At 57.9% G+C, this 22,896-nt stretch overlaps 1 protein-coding gene across 2 annotated transcripts in view; it reads left to right on the top strand.

Annotated features, from left to right (window-relative positions):
* The window catches only part of PTPRN2 (protein tyrosine phosphatase receptor type N2), a 601,207-nt gene that overhangs the window by 177,197 nt on the left and 401,114 nt on the right, over nucleotides 1-22,896 (top strand). For both annotated transcript variants that reach the window (XM_065938706.1, XM_065938705.1), the window contains exons 4-5: nucleotides 6,951-7,053; nucleotides 14,169-14,328. In XM_065938706.1, the coding sequence (XP_065794778.1) occupies nucleotides 6,951-7,053; nucleotides 14,169-14,328 (263 nt within the window). The remainder of the gene's footprint in view (nucleotides 1-6,950; nucleotides 7,054-14,168; nucleotides 14,329-22,896) is intronic.

Here is a 22,896-nt window from a genome sequence, read left to right as displayed (position 1 = left end):
GCGGACAGAATGGCCCAGGCCTGAGCAGGAGACCTGCAGAAGCAGGCGTGCGAGCCGGCCGCAGCCGTGAGCCCCCAGCCTCAGCGCGTTTAGAGAAATGGGCAAATCGACGCCCAGACCCCCACTCAGTGAGGCTCTCGCTGGGGCCCAGTGCCGGGAGAGGTGGAGAGACGTGACCTCACACGAGGCTGGTGGGAATTTAAATCTCACGCTTTCTGGGAGGAGAGGCTGTCATTGTCACTTCTTTACAAGCTCACGTGCCTTTGGACCAGTGTCCCTGCATGTCCTGCAGTGGGCCCGTGAGCATGCGGTTCTGGGTGCGCTTGTGGCCAGAGCTGAGACGACCCAAGGGTTTGTGGCAGCTGGCGCTCCTGCCAGGGTGCTGTTCAGAGGACCGCTGCGCCCCGCAGCAGGCTACTCGTCCCTCCTGCCCCCAGCAGGCTGGCAGGGCCCCCCGTGCCCCCCTGCCCGCCCCTCCTCTGCCGGGCTCCCCAGTAGCCCCTGCCCCCTCACCCTGCCCTCACCACCCCCCCAGAGCGGCTCAGGGCCCAGGCCCCTGGGTGAGAGGAGACGCCGCCGATGGGCCGCCCAGGACGGCCCTGCCGTGGCTGGTCCAGAGCGTCTGGGTCCAGGCGGTGACCTGAGGCGGTGACTCTGAGGACTGCCTGAGGAGGAGACCAGGGCGGGGGCCGGGCAGGCCCGGGGCCATCGGGAGGACGGGCTGGATGTCCAGGCGGCGAGGGACGTGGGCCCACAGGCAGCGGCGGCTCGCCAGGCCCTGCGCGCTCTCCCCTCTGCTGCCCCGGGTGGAGCCAGCTGAATTCGCCTGTCTGCAGCCCCTTGTGGTGCTGGTTGATGAGCTTCTGATCCGGGAGGACCTCCCTGTCCTGAGGTGGGCTCCTCTCGAGGCTGCCCTGAGTGTGGACCCTCTTTTTCTCCCGGAGCTCGGCTCCCCGGGCGCTGAGCACATTCAGACAGCGCAGGTCCGCGTGTCTGCGCTTCTTCTGTGCTCGGACCTGCGGGACGCTGGGGGGAGGGTCACACAGGCCCCAGTGTTTCTCCCACACGTGCTCCGGCGGACCCCGCTCTTGGTGTTCTTCTGGTGGGGGGTCACAGCCTTGCGCGAGCTCTCTGTGTGTGCATGCGTGTGCACGTGCCGCGTGTTTGTGTGTGCTGTGTGTGCATGCGTGCCGTGTATATGCACGTGTGCATGTACATGCGGTTCACGTGTCATGCACGTGTGCCGTGTGTACATGCGTGTGCACATGTGTGTCACATCAGGCCTGCCTGGGCTCCCGTGTGAGGAGCTGGATACTCCGACACTGGGCGTCGGGAATGGACAGGGCCCCGAGGAAGGAGGCTGCAGGGTGGTGAGCAGGGACACGCAGGAAACAGCCTGAGCACTGGGTTTAGTCCTCCTCAGGTTTTCCTGGCAGGAGCCCACACCTCAGGGGTTTCCCTCTCATTCAACAGTTCCTGCTTCTTACTTGTTTTGGGGTCTGTTTTCCTAGACAAAGTAGGTTTGTCTGTGAAATAAGTGTCGGGGCTCAATGAAGTTGAAGTACTTGGTTTTCCAGGAGCAACGGTGACTGAGGTCGCCCCCTCTGCCCTTTGGGGAGCTAAACCCACACCCTCTCCGTCCCTAACGTGGGGTTCGGGGGCGTCCGTGCCTTCGGGAAGCGGCGAGTCTGTGCTCCTCTGAAGCCCCCTGTGGTGCTCGGCCTTGGGACGAGTCCTCCCCGGCGGGGGTGGGGGTGGGGTGTGAACCTGCGGTGACGTGTTTGCAGCTGGCCCAGCCCCCTTGAGCCGTTTTCTCGGTGTCCGCCTCCTTTCGAAGCATCTTCAGCACTGACCAGGGGTATTCGCAGATCCTAGCCTTGGACCCGTCAGCCGCCGCGGGCGGGAGCAGGGCCAGCAGGCAAGCCGTGCTGTGCGGACCGGGCCGGGCGCCACGCGCGGGGGTCAGCCTGCCCCAGGGGCAGTCTCAGGACGTCCTGGTCTGTGCAGGGCTCTTTGTAGAAGCAACAGGTGTGCCTGGGATCGTGGGAGCCGCCAGGGAGCGGGGCGGGCGCTGTGTGCGACTCCTCCCGCCCCCCTTTTTAAGAGTCCTGTGGAGCGACAGCCTCACAGCTGAGCAGCTAGCGAGCTCACTGGTGGCCGATGACCAGGCCCGCTCTGGGTACTGGCTCAGCCTGGGCGCCTGTGTTCGCCCGGGTTCAGATGCCTAGACGTGACAGGCCTGACCGAGGAGGGCAGTTGATGGGAGCAAAGATCATAAGTTCTGTTAAATTCTACCGGCATTAGCGCTCGATGTGTATTTGAAGGGCTTGGAATAAAGCAAAGGACGCTTCTGCACAAGTTCATTCCGTGCAGGGGAGCTGTGCCCTCACCTTCTCTCTGGTTCTTGGGTCGTGAGGGGGAGGTGAGGGATGCTGGGTCAAACGGACCCCTACCCAGAGCACCTCAGTTCGGGGAAGAAGGGCAGGCCTCCCTGAGGGTACGGCGTCCATCCAGCCAGCGGGTTTGTCTGTCTCCTGTCTGGGCAGCGCCATGGGAGGGCAGGTTTGGGGCAGGCAGAAGCCCATCTTGGGTCTGCATCACCCACCTTGTTTAGGGAGTTTGTGCTGTTTCCCGGCCAACGCTTCCCTGGATCAACTGCCCAGCATCCCTGGATTTCAGGCTCAGCTGTGACCACACCCTGATCCCTCCTGTCCTCTGTAGCCTGCCCAGGGCCCATGGCTGGGGCTGGGCGCAGGGCTTGCGTCCCTCGAGATGGTTGGGGGCGGAAGCGTCGTTTGCTGCTGTAACCCGTGTGGAGGTGAGGGTGGGGGGCAGCTCTGCCCTGCGGGGCTCCAGGAACTGTGCGCAAGTAAGTGAGGAGCAACAAAGGCCAGTCCACCTGCGCGGAGCTGTCTGTTCCCACCGACTGGCCCACCCAGAGATGTGGGGGAAGGGCTGTCATTGGTGCCAGGGGGCCAGCCCGACCCCTGCCCTGGCCCAGACTCTGCAGTGGACACGGCCGTGAGGTGGATGTGCTGGAGCTGGTGGGCTGTGGGGTCCAGGCTGCAGAGCCCCGCCTAGGGGCTAGACTGCTGGGGTTGTCATGGCAACAGAGACGCCGGCTCAGGCAGGTGACAGGACCTTGGACTCAAGCCTCCTCTCATATGGGGCACAGGGGTCCTGCGAGGTGCCCGGGAACCCAGACCACGGAGTCGTGGCCCTGGGGTGGATGTGATCCTCGGCCACCTGCCCCGGACCAGTGCCCGCAGCTCACACCATCCTCGGGAGTGTGATCAGGCCCGGGCCCCACATGCTCACCTTGCTCACTGACCATATTCTGCCTCATTTCACTCTGAGTGGGGCCCCAGATGGGGCGGAAGCTGCTCACATTCTGGGGGCCAGAGGTCCAAGGTCAGGGCGCCCCGCTTCATCCTTCACGCGGAGCCAAGTTTTGTTTTGCAGACCGCGCCTTCCCTCCGTCCTGATAAGCCGGCAGGGGGCGTGGTCCTCTGCTGCTACGGGCACTGGTCCCACCAGGCGGCCTCCGCGAGGCCTGGCGGAACCCTCAGCCCCTCCCCCAGGGCTGGGCTTTAGCACGCGGACTTGGGGTCACAAGCCCGCAGCCCACGACTCCTCCTGTTTCACTTCATCGCTCACCCTAAGGAGACCCCCGCTGCACTGGGCCTCCACGCGGCCATCCCCAGAGCCCAGGCACACTGTCGTCTCCGCACGCTGGTGCCCGAGCCCCTTCCCGTAAGTGCGGACTTTAACTTCTGTGGGTATCTGTATTGTGCTCCATGTACCAGTGCGGGAGCCCTGGGTTCGATCCCTGCATCAGGAAGACACCCTGGAGAAGGAAATGGCAACCCACTCCAGTGTTCTGGCCTGGAGAATCACATGGACAGAAGAGTGGGCTACAGTCCATGGGGTCACAAAGAGTCGGACACGACTGAGCGACTTTTGCTCACTCCAGGTACCAGAGGCAGGATGAGTGGTTTTAAACACGGCTAATACATAAAGCCGTCCATCTGCGCCTGAGCCTCGCCCGCGCTGTCCACTTGCGCCGCGTCCTGACCCTGCACGGTCTGCGCACCGCAGAGGCAGCGTCCTGCAGACTTGGGGCGTGGGGAGGCGGCATCCCGACCATCTCCTGCCTCTGTCGCTGGACCTTGGCGAGGCTGAGATCGGGTTTCCCAGGTGGGCTCTCTGGGGGAGTCGGGTGGGGGCCTGCTCAGGGGGTGCTCTGCCCACAAGCAGAGGCTCTGTCCTTTTTTTCCAGACTGTCTTCTCTCTGTTGCTGGAATTGGGTGACTTTTTATAGTCCTCTCTTCCAGGTCCCTGATTCGTCTCTGTCCCCTCCATCCTTCTACGAAGTAAATCCAGTGAGCTGTATAGTTTGGTTATTGTAACATTTTCACTTGGCCCTTTTTGTATTTATTTCTTTACTGAGAGTTCCCACTTTTCACTTGTTTCCTAGAATGCTCGTGACTGTTCCCTGAAGCATTTGCATCACGGCTGTGTTAGATCTTTGTCAGATGAGGCCAACATCTCAGTGTTGGTGTCGGCGGAATGTCTTTTTTTCAGTTTGAGGTTTCCTTGGTTTTGACAAGCGTGGTTTTCTGTGGAAACCTGGGCGTTTTGGTATTATATTCTGAGACTCCAGATTTCATTTAAACTTGTGCCTGGCTGCCTTTCCTGGCACTGCTCTGCCAAGGTGGGTGGGGGCTCTGTTGCTGACGGTGGAGGTAGAAGCCCAGGTGCCCCCCGGAGCTCTGCGGACCCCTGAGGGATGGCTCCTGTCCTCACTGCTGGGCAGTGGGGTCGGTGGGAGTCTGAGTCCCCGCTTGGTCTCCGCTGGGGCCCGCGGAGGTGCGACCCCCAGGGGGAGGGAAGACCCCTCCCCGTCAGCTGCTCTGCTGACACCGGCAGGGTCCCTGTGGCCTCAGGAGGAGGACCCCAGGCCCCCTGTGGGCCTCTGCGGTGCTTGGCGGGAGTGGAGCTCTTCTGTCTGCAGCTGCTCAGGGGCTCCCCTCCTGACCCTCTCACTGGAGCGAGGCAGCTTCGCTGGGGCCTGGCCGGCACCTGGGCTGCTGGTGACTCAGCTCCAAGTCTGAGATCACAAGCCAGGGAGGCCCCGGGGGCCCAGCACCTGTCTCTTGGCCCTGTCCGTCTGCCTTCCGTGCTCTCAGCCGCCCACGTGTGCTTTCCAGGGACCGGCTGTCCTGCAGGGGCGAGCGCGGCCCGCGTGCCTCACCGTCTTCCAGACGGGGGCCGTCTCTCCTGGGGACTCACCTCCTTTCCCGGGACACCCAGCCCCTGGAGCTGCGCCTTCCTCTGACTTTCTACCCAAGTGCCATTTCTGCCCACTCCCAGGACAGCTGAGCGGCTGGGCTAGGGGTTGAGCATTCTTCTCACGGCCCATACAGACCCCAGAGTTGGCATGACTCAGGCTTTTGTGCTCTTCAGATAAAAATATTGTTGAAGTTCTGTTATTTAAATTTTAAAAATGAACTTTTTTTCCACTGAAAGTTCTGTTTGTGCTCTTGACTCTTTCTGTTTCCTGGTGGATATTAACACGAAGACCAGACTCTGGGGAATAAAACCAGGCCTGTTTTCTGGGTCCGAGGTGCTAGGTATGACGCTCATGTTGCAAGTGTGCTCTGATTGTGGGTCTTCTGGGAATGGGCTAGTGACAGCCACACCAGCACATTGCATGTGGGTGCTTTCTCGCCGTGCCTGTCACGTGGAGCATGCGTGCCGACAGTAAGTGTAACTGGAGCAAGGGCGGTGGTGCCTGCGGGGCTGCTGGTCTCCCTGCAGCGGCCTCCCCCGAGTTGTCAGGGTAGAAGCCGAGCTGCCTGCGGCTGCACTTCCTGCAGCTCCCGCTCAGGATAAGGCCTCAGGCTTCTGAGACATAGACGTGATCCAGCTGTTTGAATCTCGCCGTTTGTAAATTTTAAAAAATATTAGATCTGCATTTGAAAAATACTGAAGTGTGTTCATGAGGCAGCTTCTGTGCAAAACGTTCTAATTCTGCCCAGAATAAGTGTTCTCAGCGAGCTGTGGGCCTTGCTCCGCGCTCACGCACACACGCAAACAGGCACAGGCGTCCTGATGCGAAGACTTTTGGTAATGTGTTTTTGTACAGGGCATAAAAATATATCTCTGTAATTACATGATATTTAGTGATTAGATAATTATGGATAATTGCATGGGGTAGTTCTAAGTGCTAAAGTGTTACCATAAGATCTAAAATGTACAAATTGCATAATAATTATTCTTGGGAGTTATTTGGTAATTCTGAGCATAATTATCATGTGATCTGCAGTGCATGTAATTAATGCATAAGCACATGGATTTTGCCTTCATAACTACTTCGCCCTTGTTATAAAGCTCTTTGTCATAACATTTGAGTGTTAAATATAATGTAATTGGCTCCCAGATACAGTACATTAAGCCCCATGATAATTGCTTTCATAGTAACAATAACCTTTATTTCATTTCCAACGTGTGGCTCTTAAGCAGGTCAGGGTTGTGAGGAGCACGCGGCCAGGACGTGGCGGCCGTGAGCAGGCAGAGTGGCGCTGAGCGCTGGCCACTGGCGCGCTGTTGGGTGAGGAGCACCTCCTGTGGCCATGCCTCCCCAGGCGGAAGGGCCGCGCCTTCCCCGTGGCCAGAGTCTGTCTGCAGACCACCGGCGTACCACCTGTCCAGCCCGGCCCTGCCCCGCCTGTGTTCTTCGTATAGCAAAGCGCCCACCACGTTCCTGGTCTAGGGCGGGGGACTGGGGTTTGATCAGGAGAAGAGCTCGTAAGAAACCTCAGAGAGGGACTTGGCTGATTGGTGAGGTTGCGGGAAAGCACCCAGAATAGCAGCAGGGACTCGGGGACTCAAGCAGGGTCTCTGGCTCGGCCTCCATGCTAATGCGGTACCCACCACTCTCTCTCCAGGTCTCACGTGGCAGGATGACTACACCCAGCGCGTGATGGCCCAGGAACTCGCCAGCCTTCCCCAGACCTACCCGCGCCACCCCGAGGCGTCCAGCCCCGCCAGGTAAAGCGGACCTGTGCGTGTCTCGTCACTGGCCAGTACCCTCCAGCCCGCTCCTTGCTTCAGGGAGCGAAGAGCCCCCTCTTCCTGGTGCAGATGCTCCGGGAAGTTGGGATGTGGGGAAGGGGCAGACGGGACTCCGTCCCACCCCCCACCACGGGGTCCTGGTCCTGGGGAGGGTGTGAGGGGGACCCTCCCACAAGGGGCTGATCTCACCGATGGACATGCCCAAGGGTCCCCCTCCTTTCCCAGGACCCTTGGAGAGTCTGTGTCTCCAGAGCCTTGGTTAAAGCAGGAAAGTCCAGAATTCTCATTTCCCAGTAAGAAATGTTCAGTTTAGTACAAAAAGCAAATTAAACCACAGAAGCCACGTCGGGCCCCCAGCACAGCAGCCTGTGAGAGCTGGATTTGTCCCACCTCGTCGTCTCCGCGCACGTGCGGGGGGTGTGGACGCTTTGCCCACTCGTGCAAGAGAACCCAGGCCCAGGGAGGGGAGGCGTGCACGCCCACAGGCGGCTTGCGGGAGGACCCAGGCCCGGGGAGGGGGGGCGTGCACGCCCACAGGCGGCTTGCGGGAGGACCCAGGCCCGGGGAGGGGAGGCGTGCACGCCCACACGCGGCGTGCGGGAGGACCCAGGCCTGGGGAGGGGGGGCGTGGCCCACGGGCAGCGTTCGGCAGCCGGCTGCCGTCCCAGAGCTGACTGGCAGCCACTCCTCAAGGTCAGACAGCAGGGAAGGGGCCGCCCCCTCGGCTTAGCTGGGAAGCCTAGTTTTCCTCAAGCCGCTGACCGTCCGCAGCCTCGGGTAGAGTCATCCCAGTGCAGAAACATCCGGCCTCCGCCTTCCTGCTCAGTCCGTCCAGCAAAGGGGCAGCCAGGCCGCCGGGTCCCGCGGAGTAAACGCCCAGACGTGAGAGCACGCTCACCGAGCGGCCCTCCCTGGCCAGGCCATGCGCGTCTTGAGGGTAGGAGCTCCGCCTTGCCATCCCTGCCGGCCTGGTGAGCTTCATCAGCGAGAACCTGCCTCTGGAGTCTGTTCTGTGAAAATAACACTCAGAAACCAGTCAGGCTGTCCGTTTTCATCCGGGCGCGCTCACACTCTTGGCGCTGGTCTTTCAGCAACACGTGGGCGCTTCACACAGCCCACGGCGCCTTCCTGCGGGGTGACGAGGCTCCTGAGCGGGGTGCGCTGTCCCAGGCAACCTCAGACTCCACCGAGGAGGCCACGGGCAGGGGGTCGGGAGCACCGGGACGCAGAGCAGGGCCAGCTTCCCTGGCTGGACAGGCGCTGAGCGTGGGGAAGGCCAGGCCGCCATCACAGAAAGTGTTTCCAGAGAGAATGGCCTGAGAAGTCAGACAGGACAACACCCAGGTCGCCACATTCTCACCAGGGCTGATGCTGTCATTTAAAACAACTGCCCGTTTGCTATGAAAAATAATGCGGCTTTTTTAGATTACAAGTGAGATGAAAAGTTTAAAAATACACATATGAAGAGGTTGGAGTTTTCTATATGAACGTCCTGTGCGCGATCTTTGTCCGTATGGGAGTGTTTATGTTCCTGTGCCGTTTCTCTCCGCATAGAATCTTCCGTGTAAGGCTGGTAGCTCTTCACGTGCCCCGTTCTGGAGAAGCAGATTTGTGGTCTGTTCTGCGTGTGAACGAGGTGTGGTCGCTAGTGGAACTGGGCTTACAGCCTCCTGGGCTGGATGGGTCATGTCTTTCTCGAGGGTGTTGAACTCGAATAAACCGATCATCTGGCTCTAAAGGGAGAGCCTTGTTCGGGGGGCACGCCGGGTTGCTCCCCAGTAGCCGCCCCACCGTGTTCCACCCCAGGAGACGGGCTTCCTGGCAGCAGCAGCAGGCCATTGGCCCCAGTTTGGGCAGACTCACCCCTGGCTCGGGGGCAGGGCTGACAGCACACCCACCTTTCTGCCAAGACCACGGCCACTGGGACCCCACTCTGCCTCTTCAAGCCCTCTCTCCCTAGACCTGGCTGTTCTCTGCCGTAAGCTTGTGGTTCTTCTGGTCCTGCTGTGTCTTTGCAAGCAGCTTCCTTGTTGGAGATGCCGTGTCGGGCGTCTGCTGGTGACTCAGCAGCCGGAACGGGAATCCTGGCTGCCCACACTCTTCTTCCTTGATGTTTGTCAGGAAACAAACATACCCACGGAAAAATGCACACGAATACACATGGAATAATGTTCCTTCTTTTCAAAAACCTTCTGCAAAATTTTCTTTAGTGTTGAATTGTCTGCTGCCCAGTATATATTTTAAATGATCTTTCTATGTGGTTAAATCCCATAGCACTTCCTTTGTCTTCTCAGATTATTGATGAAATATGCTCACAGTTCTTACAGTGTGAATTTGGAGCGTTCACATTTCTGCAGAGCACTCTCATCCTTTTCATGGGGATTCCCAAATGTGTTGACTTAGTGTGATTGCAGTACTGTGTTATCACTTAAAACTTGCTCATTGCATGTGTGGTTATTACACCTTGCCATTGACGTCTGTCTTTACCCTTTAACACAGTTTATAAAGAGAATGATCTCTTGGATTTTCGTCTTTCTACTATCATTAGATTTACTGTTTTGTTTTTTTTTAATGAAACTCCTTGAGCTGAAAGTTTTGTTATTTTTTCGTCACTTAAGGCTATGCATCCGCCTGTGAGCATGGTTTTGGCCTCATCCTGTAATGTCGACAGGCCCATTTGCTTTTGTGTCAATTATCTGTCATTGTAGTTGTATATCCTTTGGGAGCAGTAAGTGTAGGCTTTCATTCATCCTACTCATGTATTCTTTATACTTTAAATTAGTGTCTACTTTTACTGCATTTTCATCAGAGAATGTGACATGTTCAGCTTTCTCTTTTTAGAAATTTGGGATTTCTTTGTGGCCTAGTGTATACCACATATTTATTAATTTTCAGCGGATACTTAAAAATCTTCTATCCACTATTTAAGAGTACACTTTTTTATATATGGTTAAATTAGACATAAAATTTATAATTATGTATAAATTATTCAGAATAAAAGTCTTTATTTATATTTTGATTTATTGAAATGTCTCAGGCAAAAACCTTGTTTCCGTAGATTGCTTTCCGTTTTTAGTGTCTTTTTCCTCACACACTCGGGGTTCTGACCTCCAGTCCGGCTCCTGGCATCTCCTGCTCACTGTGGACATCACACCTGCTGGCTTAGATGGAGCCTCTGTCGTCTTTATTGCTCTTTGTCTTGATCCTGCTTTTCTACCATTGGTATTGCCACTCCTGTGCCCTCTGGGTTCTGCTGCCTAGTTAATCCTCTGAAATCCTGCCCTTTGGATGCTCTGATTTGCGGTGGCTTTTATAAACAGTGCAGAGCCCCTGGGGCATCTCCGTGAGGCCCCTAGCTTCTCTGCCCCTTCTCCCCCCGTGACCATGACCCTGCCCCCATCACCTTTAGTGTCAGTGACCGGGTCTTTTACTTCACATTCAGTCTGTGGCCGTCACCTTTAGGCCCTCCAGGTAGTTTTTGAAGGACAGGTCTGAGTCACTTTGACGGAGGAATCCACCTTTGGGTCCCCCGCCTCCTTCCCGGCGCACCCCTGGCACCCGGCGTGGGCTGTGTGGGCGCCCAGAGCTGTGGGCTCGAGAAGGAAGGAGCAGCTGAAAGGCCTCGTGGTTCCTAAGGAGCCGCCGCAGTGACCGGGGCTCCCGCTTGCCCTTCGTTCCACGGAGGACGTGACTGAGCTGTGAACTCTGCCTCCGTGAAAAACGAAATGGTTAGAAATAACCGTTTCCAAAAGTCAGTGATGGTTAAATGGGGTTAGGATTGTGGACAAGGAGTGAGAACCAGGCCGCTGTGTGCTCTTTGCAATGATTCGACTTATAATTTGGGGTTTTTCCTCCAGCAAACTGGGGGACAACATAAAGCAGCCCGTATCAGCAGCCCGAAGGTCAGTGCAGGGAGTGGGAAAGTGAGCAGTGGAGACGGCACGCTGGGTCTTCCAGGGCAGAAGACGGACTCTTGCAAAGTTCCGACCCGCTTCAAGGGAAGGGCAGGGCAGAAGTCGGGCTGCAGGCTGGTTCCGGCAGCCTCTCACAGCAGGTGATGGCCGTGCCCGCTGCCGTTACATGTTGCAGTCGCAAACAGTCCTCCAGCAGACACTGGGAAGACGAATAAGACAATTTAAAGGCACATTTATGAGGTGGTTCCATTTGCATTGATTAGCAATTACTGAGAAAAATAGACAAAGTACCAGAAACGTAAATTGACTTCAGTTAAATTACTCTGACAATGCAGAACATGAAATTTCATCCATTAAAAAATGGTCAGGTAAGCTATAGCCATGATTTGAGATGCAAAGAACCATGTGGCTCCTGATCACTTACATCCTATTAAGTGTGAGCCAATGGAACTTGAAAAGGCTTCAGAAATAATAACAGGACAGTTTTATCAATTGTGATAATTAAGCTCGAATGTGAAGATTTTCTGTAAGTCCAGCTTGCATGAAATACATACAGGCATCAAACCCCTAACATTAGTGACGTGTCCTTGAGAATCAGCTTTCCGTGTGAAAACACCGGCCGGGAGCCTGTTCTCCGTTACCCCGAGTGGTAAATCAACAGTGAGGTCCACACCCACCTGCACCCCATGCTAAAGGGTTAGTCACTCAGTCGTGTGCGACTCTTGTGACCCCATGGACTGCAGCCCGCCAGGCCCCTCTGTGCATGGGATTTTCAAGCCAAGAATACTGGAGTGGGTAGCCATTCCTTTCTCCAGGGGATCTTCCCGATCCAGGGATGGAACCCAGGTCTCCTGCACTTCAGGCAGATTCTTTATCATCTCAGCCACCAGGGAACATTCCTAGAGTGTGTCTAAACCACAGTAAAGACCCACATGTCGGTAACAGATATGACTGTTACCACATATAGGTAACAGACGTGTTTGGAGTAAAGTACTTAAAACATTGTTCCCTGGTCACTGAAAGTGGATATGGTTTTTAGTAACACAGCCTTACCCAACACCTACAAAACACACAGACACACACTTAGATACACACACATGCACACTTAGGGACACACAGACACGCACATACATACGGTACATACTCGGGCACACACAGACTCACAGAGACACAGGCGTCTAGATACACACGTCGGAGATGCACCCTTAGAGGAAGCTCGGCTTTGACTGCGGCTTCCAGGCTCAACCAGAGCCAGCATCATCGCGAGACCCAGTGATGCGCGAGGCCTTGCCCTCTCACCTGGGTGATGGCTAGAGGACCCCTCCTCTTCGGGTCGTTGTCTGAGAAGACACCAGGCCGTGGGGGAGGGGGCTGGGCCCTCGAGCCCAGCGAGATCCTGCCCCAGGCGCCCAGGGACCTCCCTTCGGTCGGGTCTGAGCTGTGCAGGCTCTGGTTCCAGGGAGCTCGGAGAAGGGGGCGGCGGTGATAATAGGCTCCAGAGCCCTGACCCTCTGGGGCTGGCGTGGGTCTCCTGCAGGAGACCAAGGCAGGTGGGCAGTCCCCTCTGCACACAGGCTATAGGCCGCCTTCCGGCCGCAGAGCGAGGCGCACAGAGGCAGCCCATTCTCTGTCCCTGGCTGTGCCCATGGCCTTCCCACATGCCTCACCTCCCTCCCTGCCTGGCTGGGAGTGCAGAAGTCCCGTTTCTGCCCGCCCTTCCCTGCAGGCATCATGAGTTTTACCATACTTGATGCATTTGTAAGTAAACGTGAAAATCCAGCTATTCCTGAAAAGTTGCGTCTCTACAAACACAGACACCAGCGGAAGGACGGGAGCAACAAGGCAGCCAGTGGACGCACACTCACCCTCGGCCCGGCTGGGAGCGCTGCCTCTGCTGGGGGCCGAGCTAGCCTCCTCCAGCGTCTAGGGCACTTCCGACAACTCATGTGAAAGCAGGCACAGGTGAAACCCAGTGTTTGGTTGTGTGAGTGTCAAGCGCACTCAGGAGCTGAGAGAGACCGCCAGGGCCACCGTCTGCAGTTTGTGGCTCGCGATCGCCACCCGCCTGCCGAGCGCCTGCAGAGCATGCGGTGAGCCGTGTGCGGTCACCTCGGGGGCCTGTCCACTCCTTTGCCCACAGACGGCCTCTGCAGTTGTCCGAGTCCAACAGGGACTGAAAACTGTGTTTTACATGATTTTAAAATGCATTTTCATTAAAGAAAAAGCAAACAGGGCATTCTGTTTTCCAAGTAAGTTCATGACCTGCATCACTGCCAATCACCGCAGGCAGTGGTTGTCCTAACTCACCCCCAGTGACAGCGGAGTCTGGTCACAGGGCCGCCCTTCCTGACGTTGGAGAGGTGCCGTCTGCGAGGTCGGCGGTGGGGACACGGGTTCTGCGCTCACTCAGCATTACCTGAGTCTGCTGTGTGTTTCCAGCCTCATTCGTTCAGAGGATGTTGTTTTCAGTGCTGACTGCGGCCGAGGCCCCATGCAGATTCTAGGGAGAGCGATGAGCAAAAAATCCCCACAAGAACAAGGTCCCTTCCTCCAGCCAGCCTCCCGGGACTGCTGCCTGCCTTTTGTGGTCACACTGGGGCGCCAGGAGGGCCCAGGGTCATGTCCCCACTTTAGGCTCAGCTGACTAGCAAGCCGATGCCCAGGACTGCTGTGGTCACAGCTTCCGGGAGACGGGACGTGCGGTCCGAGCACAACCCTCTCACCCCGTGTGCCTGCTCCTCGGCACCCAGCGGGGAGGGGAGGGGAGGGGAGGCCGCTGACTGAGACGGGCTTCCAGAGTAGGTGGGCAGCGGACCCAGGGCTCGCCAGTCTCCCCTTCCCGCCCGGGAAACCTCTCTGCCGCTGAGGTTGTCTTTGGACTTAGTAAGTCCTGGCTGACTCCCACATTCTGGCTTGTCTCTGTCCGCAGTGCTGGGGCGGCTGTTGAGAATGTTAAGTTGGGATTCACTCACCAGGTCCCCCCGTGTCCCGGCACCAGGCTCGGGGTGCAGAGAGGGCCCCGCTGTGGGCAGTGTGAGCGGCAGGTCGGGCCCTCGCCGCCTCGCCTGGCGCCTGCGTGCCCACACTGAGCCTGCTGCCCCCCTACCTACCATGGGCCCCGTGGTCAGAGCCGGCGCCATGCCCGAGGACCGGCTGACGCCTCCCTCTCCTTCACAGGAGCTCGAAGCAGAGCGTCCCAGACGAGCGGAGCCTCAGCCTGGAGGGCGGCGTGCTGGCCGAGGCCCTGCAGCGCTACCTGCCCTACCTGGAGGCCCTGTCCCAGGCCGCCGCCGCCGACGCGCTCCCGGTGCCAGAGCCGGACAGGCCGCCCGCCCAGGTGAGCCTCTCAGCCCTCAGGTGGGGCGGTGACCCTCGCGGCCCCCGGGCGGGGCGGTGACCCTCACTGCCCTGTGGTCGGGTGTTTCGTCCTCCGGGCGCACACAGGGGACGTTTCCCATGCCTGTGGACCCTCTGGGCTCTCCCGCTGTGTCCCGGGCGAGTGGGGGGCGGGGTGGGGGAACAGGGCGCCTCCCCGCCCCCGGAGGACCTGTGTGCACCCCATCCTCCCGCGTCCCCTGACAACTGTCCGTCTGCACCAGCTGTCAGGGCCTTGGTTGGGAGTTCCTCCTGCAGCGGGGCCACTCTGCTCCGGAGCCCTCCGGGACTCGAAGCCCACGGAAAAGAACAGTTTACAGAAGCAACGAGCAGTCTCGTAACCTTCTAGACGGGAAAAGAGGCATTGCTAGCTGTTGACTTGCCTGGGGGAGCAGGGCCTAGAGGTGGCGTCCGGAGGAGGGACTCGGGGGAGCACCCAGGTCCGCGTGCTCGGGAGGGTGGGGTGTGTGACAGCCGCACTCCCTCCGCCTGCAGAACTTGGCCTTGGATCTCACCCAGGGCCGCCCAGAGAGCGGGTGAACACCCCGAGCTTTGGTCCCATCACTCCCCCGACCCCTCCCCAGGCCTCGCACCCGGGACATGGGGGTGGGTTGGGCCGCTCCCCCCATGCTGTGACCCTCTGACCAGCTCTGCTGGGTGTTGGTGGCAAACACGCCCCTTCCGCAGCCTCAGGATCATGGCTCTTCCCTGTTGGTAGCTCCAGAGGAGGGGCGCTGCCTCGGTTCCCCTGGGTACCGCAGCCCAAGCGGCCTGCAATAGCCCGGTTCTCAGACCCCTGCATCAGGCCCGTGTGGGGTGGCTGTGTGGGGGGAGAGCAGGGCGGCCTGTAGGGTGCAGGGCGGCCGTGCGCTGGGCGGGAGGGGAATCACATGACGAGGGAAGGCAGCACCCCCACTCCAGCCCGCGGCCGCTGCTCCTGGGGGAGCCACCTGAGCGGGGCTTAAAGGCTCTCCCGCGGCCGTCTGCAGGCTCCTGGGTGCAGGCGCAGGCCGTGAGCCCCGCGGACCCGGCTGCCCTGACACTGTCTGTCTCGGCGTACGTGCTGCTGAAGCAGGCGCCACACTGTGCGCTTTAGTGGTAAACTCAGGCCGTCCATCCTGCATTTTCTGTGAAGCAGACGCCCGTCGATGAGGGGCTGCATCGACGCACGACCCTGTCCTGGGGGCTGGCGGAGGGCAGCCCACGAGGTGGCCGAGGTTTCGACGCCGTGGCTCCTCCGCCGGCACTGTGCGGCTTTTGGAGGCCGCTCCCCTCTCAGCCCTCCAGGGTCCTGCCGTGACGCTGGGCAGTGATGGTCGGGACGTCAGCGGGAGGATGAAGCACGGAGACAGGAAGCTCTCAGCCCAGGGCTCAGTTCACCGTAGCGTCTAGAAGTAGTCATCCCTGCTTCAGAGGCAAAACGGAAGCCAGGTCAAGTCTGAAAGCCATCTGCTGGGTGCTCAGAGGCGTGCCTGATTCCATGAGAGGCTCACAGGGGCGCAGCCTGCTCACGAAGAAAATCTGGTCTGTGCCTGCCCAGCACCCAGGGGCGAGGCCACACCGCCGGCCCGGGACGGACCCTGTCTCCTGTCACAGCAGAAAGCCAGCCTCACTCCTCGCGCTCTCAATGTGGGGGATTTGAGGACATAAAACAGAAATCGTTTGGGGCTCCCTCCAGTGGCCTGGCGAGGCTACCAACCCGGCCTCGGCTCCGGCCATGGGTGTCCGGACTCCGTCGTGGGGACCCCCGGGGCGGGTGCCTGGGCTGTGGGCGCGAGCCGTCAGTAATGAGCGACCCACGTGGAGCTCCCACAACGGGAGGGCGGGGACGCGGTGCTCCATCGGCGATAGGCGCCGGAGAAGTCTGAGCGGAAGGCGTTACAGTGAAGTTTCCCCCGAAGCAGTTGGACGGGCCTTCCTGCTGAGGTGGCGGTGGCGCTGAATGAAGTCTTCAGCCCAGGTCCCGGGTGGGCGCGGCGGCCCGCTCAGCTGGGCGGTGACGGCGGTCCGTGGCGGTCAGTCCCGAGCCCGTTGGCCCATTTCTCGTTCGGTTTTGGCCGCTCTATGGCATGAGCTCTGGCAGCAGAACTAGAGACACACGTGGGCAGCCTTGCCCCCTGGGCCCCGGGTGGCTGGCCATCACCTGGAGGGCACTGAGCCGTGGGCGCCTGGGAGTCCGGGGGTTGGGGTGACGGCGGCCACGGCGGGCTATGGGAGGTGGGGCCTTGGTCCTCTGCAAGGGGTCGTGGCAACGCCCAGGAGCGCGGGCGGGCTCAGCTCTGCCTGCCTGTGGGGCCCAGGCTCTGACCCTGGGATTCCCGCAGAGCCTCAGCGCCCGCCCCACACACGGCGGCCCAGCCCCAGGCACACTCCGGCACCTGCCCCATCGAGGGGGAGCCGCCGCTCTCTGCTGGGCCCGGTTGTTCCTCCTGAGGCTGCGCCCTGGGCTGCCCGTGAGAGGATGCCTGTGCCCCAGGCCGCTCTCCGTCTCAGGACACGGGGTGCGGACACACCGCGGTCCTGTCCAGCCGCCTTCAGCAGCTGCCACCAGCCAGCAGGTCTGGCTTCTGCGGTCTTTGAAACTCCCACGCAGGGATGACTGTTCCTGGGGTCCTGCTCCTGGGGTCCTGCTGCTGCTCCTCGCAGTGACCAGCGAGCCCTTCCCCTCTCAGAAACGCCCAGTGTGAGTGACGGATTCCGTGGTCTTCTCACCACACGGCTGTTTGAGCACGATGGTCGCAAGGATGGCTCAGAGGATGAGCACTCAGGGCTCAGGGCTCAGGAATTTTTTTTCTGTGTGAGACAGATGCTTCTCAACACTGGTTTATGACTCAGGAATTTTTATTCTGTCTGAGATGGAGGCTTCTCAATATGTAAAAAAGGCCCAAAAGTCTAGAAATTACCCTCTCTGTCCAAGGCTTAACTGAGGAGAAAGCCCTCGTCATCTCTGATGAGCTGCCGTGGACTCGGGTGTGAGAAGCGTTCATGCAGACCCGGCCAGGGCTTTGGGCAAGCGCGGGCCGATCTCCCCTCCCCCGTCAGCTGATGATGTATCTCAGTTGGAAGCGTTAGCCTTCTACACTGATGATGCAACCAATGCCCAGCGGATTACTTTGTGAATCATCTTTTCTGTGTATGTGTCATCAGACATCTAGCTGTCATGATCGTCAGAGAAGTGCTGTGAATTTATTGTGTTTTATTGTGTTGTTTAGTACTAATGACTGGCTGAACTTGAGCCGGATGGGCACGTGGGGTCAGGGGCTTCCCAGAGGATGGGTGCTGGACGAACAACTGGAAGTCAGCAGTTGAAGATGTTTGGATTATCTCAAAGGGCAGAATGTCAAGAGACCACCCCAGTCCACACTGACAATAGGAACAAGTCAGGTGAGCTACTGAACCATAGCCTTAAAGGAAAAAACCCAGGGAACTGAGAATACAAAGAGCCCTGAGTGAACTACATTCAGAAAGGGAGACGATCCTTCCAGGGGAGAAGAGATGCAGAGACTTCCCTGGAGGCAGGGACCATGGCGGGAAGCGGGGCAGAATGCAGCCGAGGTTTTTAAGGAGCCGTTTGCAGTGGAGACTATAGCATGAGGGGAGAGTCCGGAGTCAGGCTGCACGGAACACCGGGTGCCCGAGACAGGAGCTGGGAGCTGGGAGAAGGGGCAGGCGCTGAGAGACGTCCTTCCAAGAAGCGCCAAGACTTGCTGAGCACACCTCAGCCCTTGAAGGCTTGGGATGAGGCAGCGTGGTGGAGAAAGATTGATGTGTAGGGTGCAGAAATTCAGGAAAAGAAGTTTCTTGCACATGTCGTGTGGGGCTGTGAATCAGAGAGAGCTCCAGGTTCACAAAGCTGGCGGCTGTCTGCAAAGCATGAGGGAACACTCCAGGCTGACTCCCGCTTGGCCTGAGCCCTGAGCCTGCCCTCAGTGTCTGACTGAATCTGACTGACTCTGCAACAAAATCCATGCCCATTTCAGTGACAGATTCCATGGACTCGGACGGAGAGAAGAAGGGTTAAATATCATTTGCTTTGGTCTCCATTGCTCATTCATGCAACAATCAAACATACAATCCCAATTATGTATGACTGATCCAACATACAATCAAAAGTTGGGAGATGCGTGAAGGAACAACAAAACGTTACTCTGGTCAAGAGAGTAAAGAGTTGATAGGAAGAGACCCAGATATGACTCAGGTGTTGGAATTACTAGAAAAGGACATCTTCATAAGTAAGGTAAGTATGTTAAAGGATTGAGTGGGAAAGGTGAAAAAGCATAAATGAACAAATGGAAAATTGCAGCAGAGAGATGGAAACAGTAAAAAAGAACCCAGTGGAAATGCTAGAAATTAAAAGAAGATCAGAAGTGAAGAACTCATTGGAGGAGCTTAATGATAGACTGGCCCCAGTAGAGAGAAGAATCAGTGAATCTCAAGTCAGGCCAGTAGACATGGTCAAAAGTAAAAGAAAAAGTACAGAGAAAGAGCACAGAATGGAACACAGCACGCGAGACACAGGGCGCGATGTCATGCGCTCTGACATGTGTGATCGGAATCCTAGATGGGAAAGAGAGCAAGAGAAGGAAGCAGAAGTATTTAAAGAAATGGTGGCTGGTGTTTTCCCAAAAATTGATAAAACTAATCAAAACATAGATGCAGGAAACTTACTGAGCCTCAAGCAGGATAAATACAGAGAAAACAAAATCTAGGCATATCATATTGGGGGAAAACTTAAGATAAAGAGAAAATCTGAAAGGCATCCTCAGGTACAAAGCTGCCTTGCATCTGGGGGGCTGCTTATAAGGACGATGTTCCCGTCTCGTTAGCAGACGAGAAAGCAGTGGAACCACTAGAAAGGGGACGAACCCCTGTCAGCTTGAATTCTACACTGTTCACAACTGCAGGGCGAGCAGGAAGGATGGGTGTCTGGAAGACTCATGCCTCAGACATGCTAAAAGACATTCTTTAGCTTAAAGGAAATTGATGTGGAGACGCCAATATCTACTAAGGGGAAGAAAAGAGCCAGAAATGGTAAATTGGCAAGTAACCACAAATGAGAAGCCCACATAACATATGTAGTGTCTGGAGAAAAACAATTGGATATTTAAGGCAAAACAATTAAAACGTACTGTGATGTTTTTAGCTTATGTGGAAGAAAAATACATGATGGCAAGAGCACCAAGCGTCGGGAGGAGGACTGTAATTAGGTGGAAAGTGCAGAAACTCGGGGCCCTGAAGGTATTGTTCCGCTTTCACATGTTTATTTTTTAAGCCAAAGCAAAGTCCCCAAGTAGCCTCCTCTAGACCCAGCTGAGGGCAGTTCTGCATTTTCCACCAGGCAGCCTGCAGGTCGCGCCCGCTTCCCTGGGGCTCTGCCCGAAGTCAGGCCTGGGGCCGGATCCCAGCTCGGGCCCTCCTCCCTGGAGAGCTTGTCTCCTAATCCAGGAAATGAAGGTAGTCGTGTCTCTACGCAAGGGTGGCTGAGAGGGTCAGAAAGAAGGGAAACACGTCAAGTCAAAGCCCAGCCTGGCCCTGGCGCTCGGAAAATGCCATCCACGCTGTGACTGTCGTCCCGAGTCCTCCGGGCGGACCCTGCAGGCAGCGCGCCTGCCGCCTGCCTCGCACGCTCCCTGCCTCAGAGCACCCCCTGGGCCTTCTGACCGCAGGCGTGAGGCTGTGGGTGCCGCCGCGGTGGAGGATGGAGCGGGAGGAGGGTGCGCTACAGTGGAGGTGAGGGAGGGCAGGGGCGGGAGACCGCACACGCTTCCTGTCCTCCGTGGTCTCCGAGACCAGTTCCAAGCTACCTAATGGAGCATCACGGGCAGACGTCCAGACTTGAACACCCAGGCTTTGCATTGCCGTAAACGTCCTGCAGAAATCATCGCCCCTGTGGTTTGGAATTAACACCCCTTCAACCTCAGACTTCGTGAGCTCTAGAGACGGATAGCACAGACCGCAGCAGAGGTCACAGGCCAGCATGAGGCTGCTCCGAACGTAGGGACGCCCGTCCTGGTGACAGCGCTGTCAGTAAGAATGACACCTGCAAGCTACCAGCGCGGGAAGTGGCCGGGGCACTTGGAGCCTGAAGCGCATGGAGCAGTGACAGCCCTCCCGCTGTGTAAGAAAGAGGCTGGGAACGCCTGGCCAGCACCGCCCCCTAGGGCCGCAGCACAAGCACGACGCACCCCAGCTGTCACGAGTGCTCTGGAAGTGGGGTTTCCGAGGCCGCCGCCCGTGGCTCTGTGGGGCCGCCTCGTTAGTCAGCCTGTGGACAGCCCGCCGCTCCGCGCTTTGTCACGCCTGCAGCAAGTGTGTCTTGATCAGCGTGCTTGTCAACGCTGCCTTCAGGCTGTGAGACAAACTGGAGGAAATGTTTGTTATGTGGTCAAAAGATGGCCCAATTTGGGCTTCCTAATTTGTTTTGGATGCTTGGCACAAGAGAATATCTGACGAGCGTGAGTGACCAGCGTATACACAAAAATCTCCTTCGCTCAGCGTCTGCTGGCATGTGGCATCTCAGAGCCTGCAGGCTCTGGCAGGCTGAACTCGTAATTGAGCGATCTGGGACTGGGGCCGGCGGACTTCCGTGGGAGGAAGGCGCCCGACTTTCGGGTCCAGGACCCCAGCCCCAGCACGGCTCGGGCCAAGGGTAGATGGCCAGGCAGGGCTGCGATGCGCACTGTGGCTGCAGGAAGCAGCCCTGGTTTCCCCAGCTCAGGATGACTACTGCCTTCCAAACTGCCTGTCACCAAACCGCTTTGATACTCTTTCCACTATAGTTACTAAGGTCTGTGATTTGACTCCCGCTGCAGTCAGCCAGCTGTTTGAAAGCAGGCCCGTGTTTGAGGCATTCTTCGCCCAGAATGGAGAACGTGGTCCGGAGCTTAGCGCACAGCAACGGTGGGGCCGTGATGCGGGTGACGGTGGAGATGCTGCTGGCGGCCACCATCTACCTACTGCCTCCTCTGAGCCATATGCTGAGCTGGGCACCTACACTCTCCCTAATACACTGCTTTAAGAAAAAAAGGATTCTGGGCCTCCCCTCCCCACAATTTTGCAAGTGGTAAAAGCAGGGCTCACAGAGGCTAGGAAGTTATGCAGACCACGCAGAACCGTGCTGACAGGACTGGGCTGGCTTCCCCAGCACGCCTCTGTCCCCGGGTCACTCCGCAGACCCTTGAGGGGTGTGTGGGGAGCTGTCTGCGTGTCTCGTGTGGACCACGGTGGGCTGAGTAGCGTCTCAAGAGTCCATTTCAGCCGTGCTGACTGCCGTTCCCGGCTGTAGCACACACACGGCCTGCACCGCACCCGCGAGGCCCAGGTCAGACTGACCTGACTCGTGGTGTGAAGGGTTAAGTGCCAGGTGCTGGAAGCTGGCCAGCTCTCACGATTTTCCGTCACTAATCTCCAGATTTGGGCAACTGCCGTCTTAGCAAGTCGTCAGTGTTATCTTAGGAAATCTGAGGTCATAAAACACCTTCAAATCAGGGCTTTGAGAATGGTCCCAGGATCTTATTGACGCAGAGCTGCAAGTGGACAGAGTCCACGGTGGCTGCCCCAGGGCTGCGCCCGGGTCCGAGTCTTACAGGAGGCGCAGGTGTGAGGTGGTGAACAGCTGCATCACTGGCGTGAACGAGCCGTGAGGAAGCGGGAGCCCCTCCACGTCTGTGCGGGGTGCCGTGGCCACCCCCACTGCACTTGGACTTAGTTGGCCCATTAGGGCAAAGGTCACCGAGAGCAGAAGCGGGGTCCGAGCCAGGGGCCAGCACCCTCTGCTCGCTCGTCAGGACGTGAAGCTGCAGACGGGGTGACCGTGACGACACTGGCCTGGGCACCCGGGGGGCGGGGTGCACGATCCCCAGCACCAGGGCCCCTGCCGTCTCTCACGGGACCCGGCCTGACTTGGGAGAGCTGACGTTTCTGTGAAAGCCTCTCCCTCTTCACCTTAACTTGGCTCAGAGCACACAGGGACCCCACAGGCTGTTCATCCTGGTCCATCCGTCCAGAGCTCTCAGGGCCGACGGTCACTCACGGAGGGCCTGCGGGGCCTCCACCCCCCTCTCCACTGACCGTAACGGAAGCCCTTCGAGCAGAAGCTGCCTTTGTACATAGAGGGCCGGTGCTTCTGGCAGGTTGATGAGCCTCTCAGAGGCTGTCCAACCCCGCGCTGGGACCCCAGGTGCCCCTAGGCAGCCTTGCTCAGCGGGAGTTTAGCTGAACTTGAGATTGAGCCTTGCACCCAGATTGTGCAGAAGTGCTGGAGGGCTGTTTGCTGTGGAGGCCTCTTGTTTCCTCCCTTCCTCCTCTCCCTTGTGAATCTTCTTCTAAAGGGAAAGCAGTTGATTTCAGCCAGTGCTTGGACGAAATTAAACATTTTGATGATAACTACAATTATATCCCCAGTGGCTCAGACAGTAAAGAATCCGCCTGCAATGCGGGAGACCTGGGCTCGATCCCTGAGTCAGGAAGATCCCCTGGAGGAGGGCAACCCCCTCCAGTATTCTTGCCTGGAGAATCCCCATGGACAGAG

Source organism: Muntiacus reevesi, chromosome 6 (genome assembly GCF_963930625.1).
Source record: "Muntiacus reevesi chromosome 6, mMunRee1.1, whole genome shotgun sequence".
NCBI classification, from domain to species: Eukaryota; Metazoa; Chordata; class Mammalia; order Artiodactyla; family Cervidae; genus Muntiacus; species Muntiacus reevesi.
The sequence above is the reverse complement of the archived record's forward strand: the minus strand, read 5'-3'. Positions and strand labels throughout refer to the sequence as shown.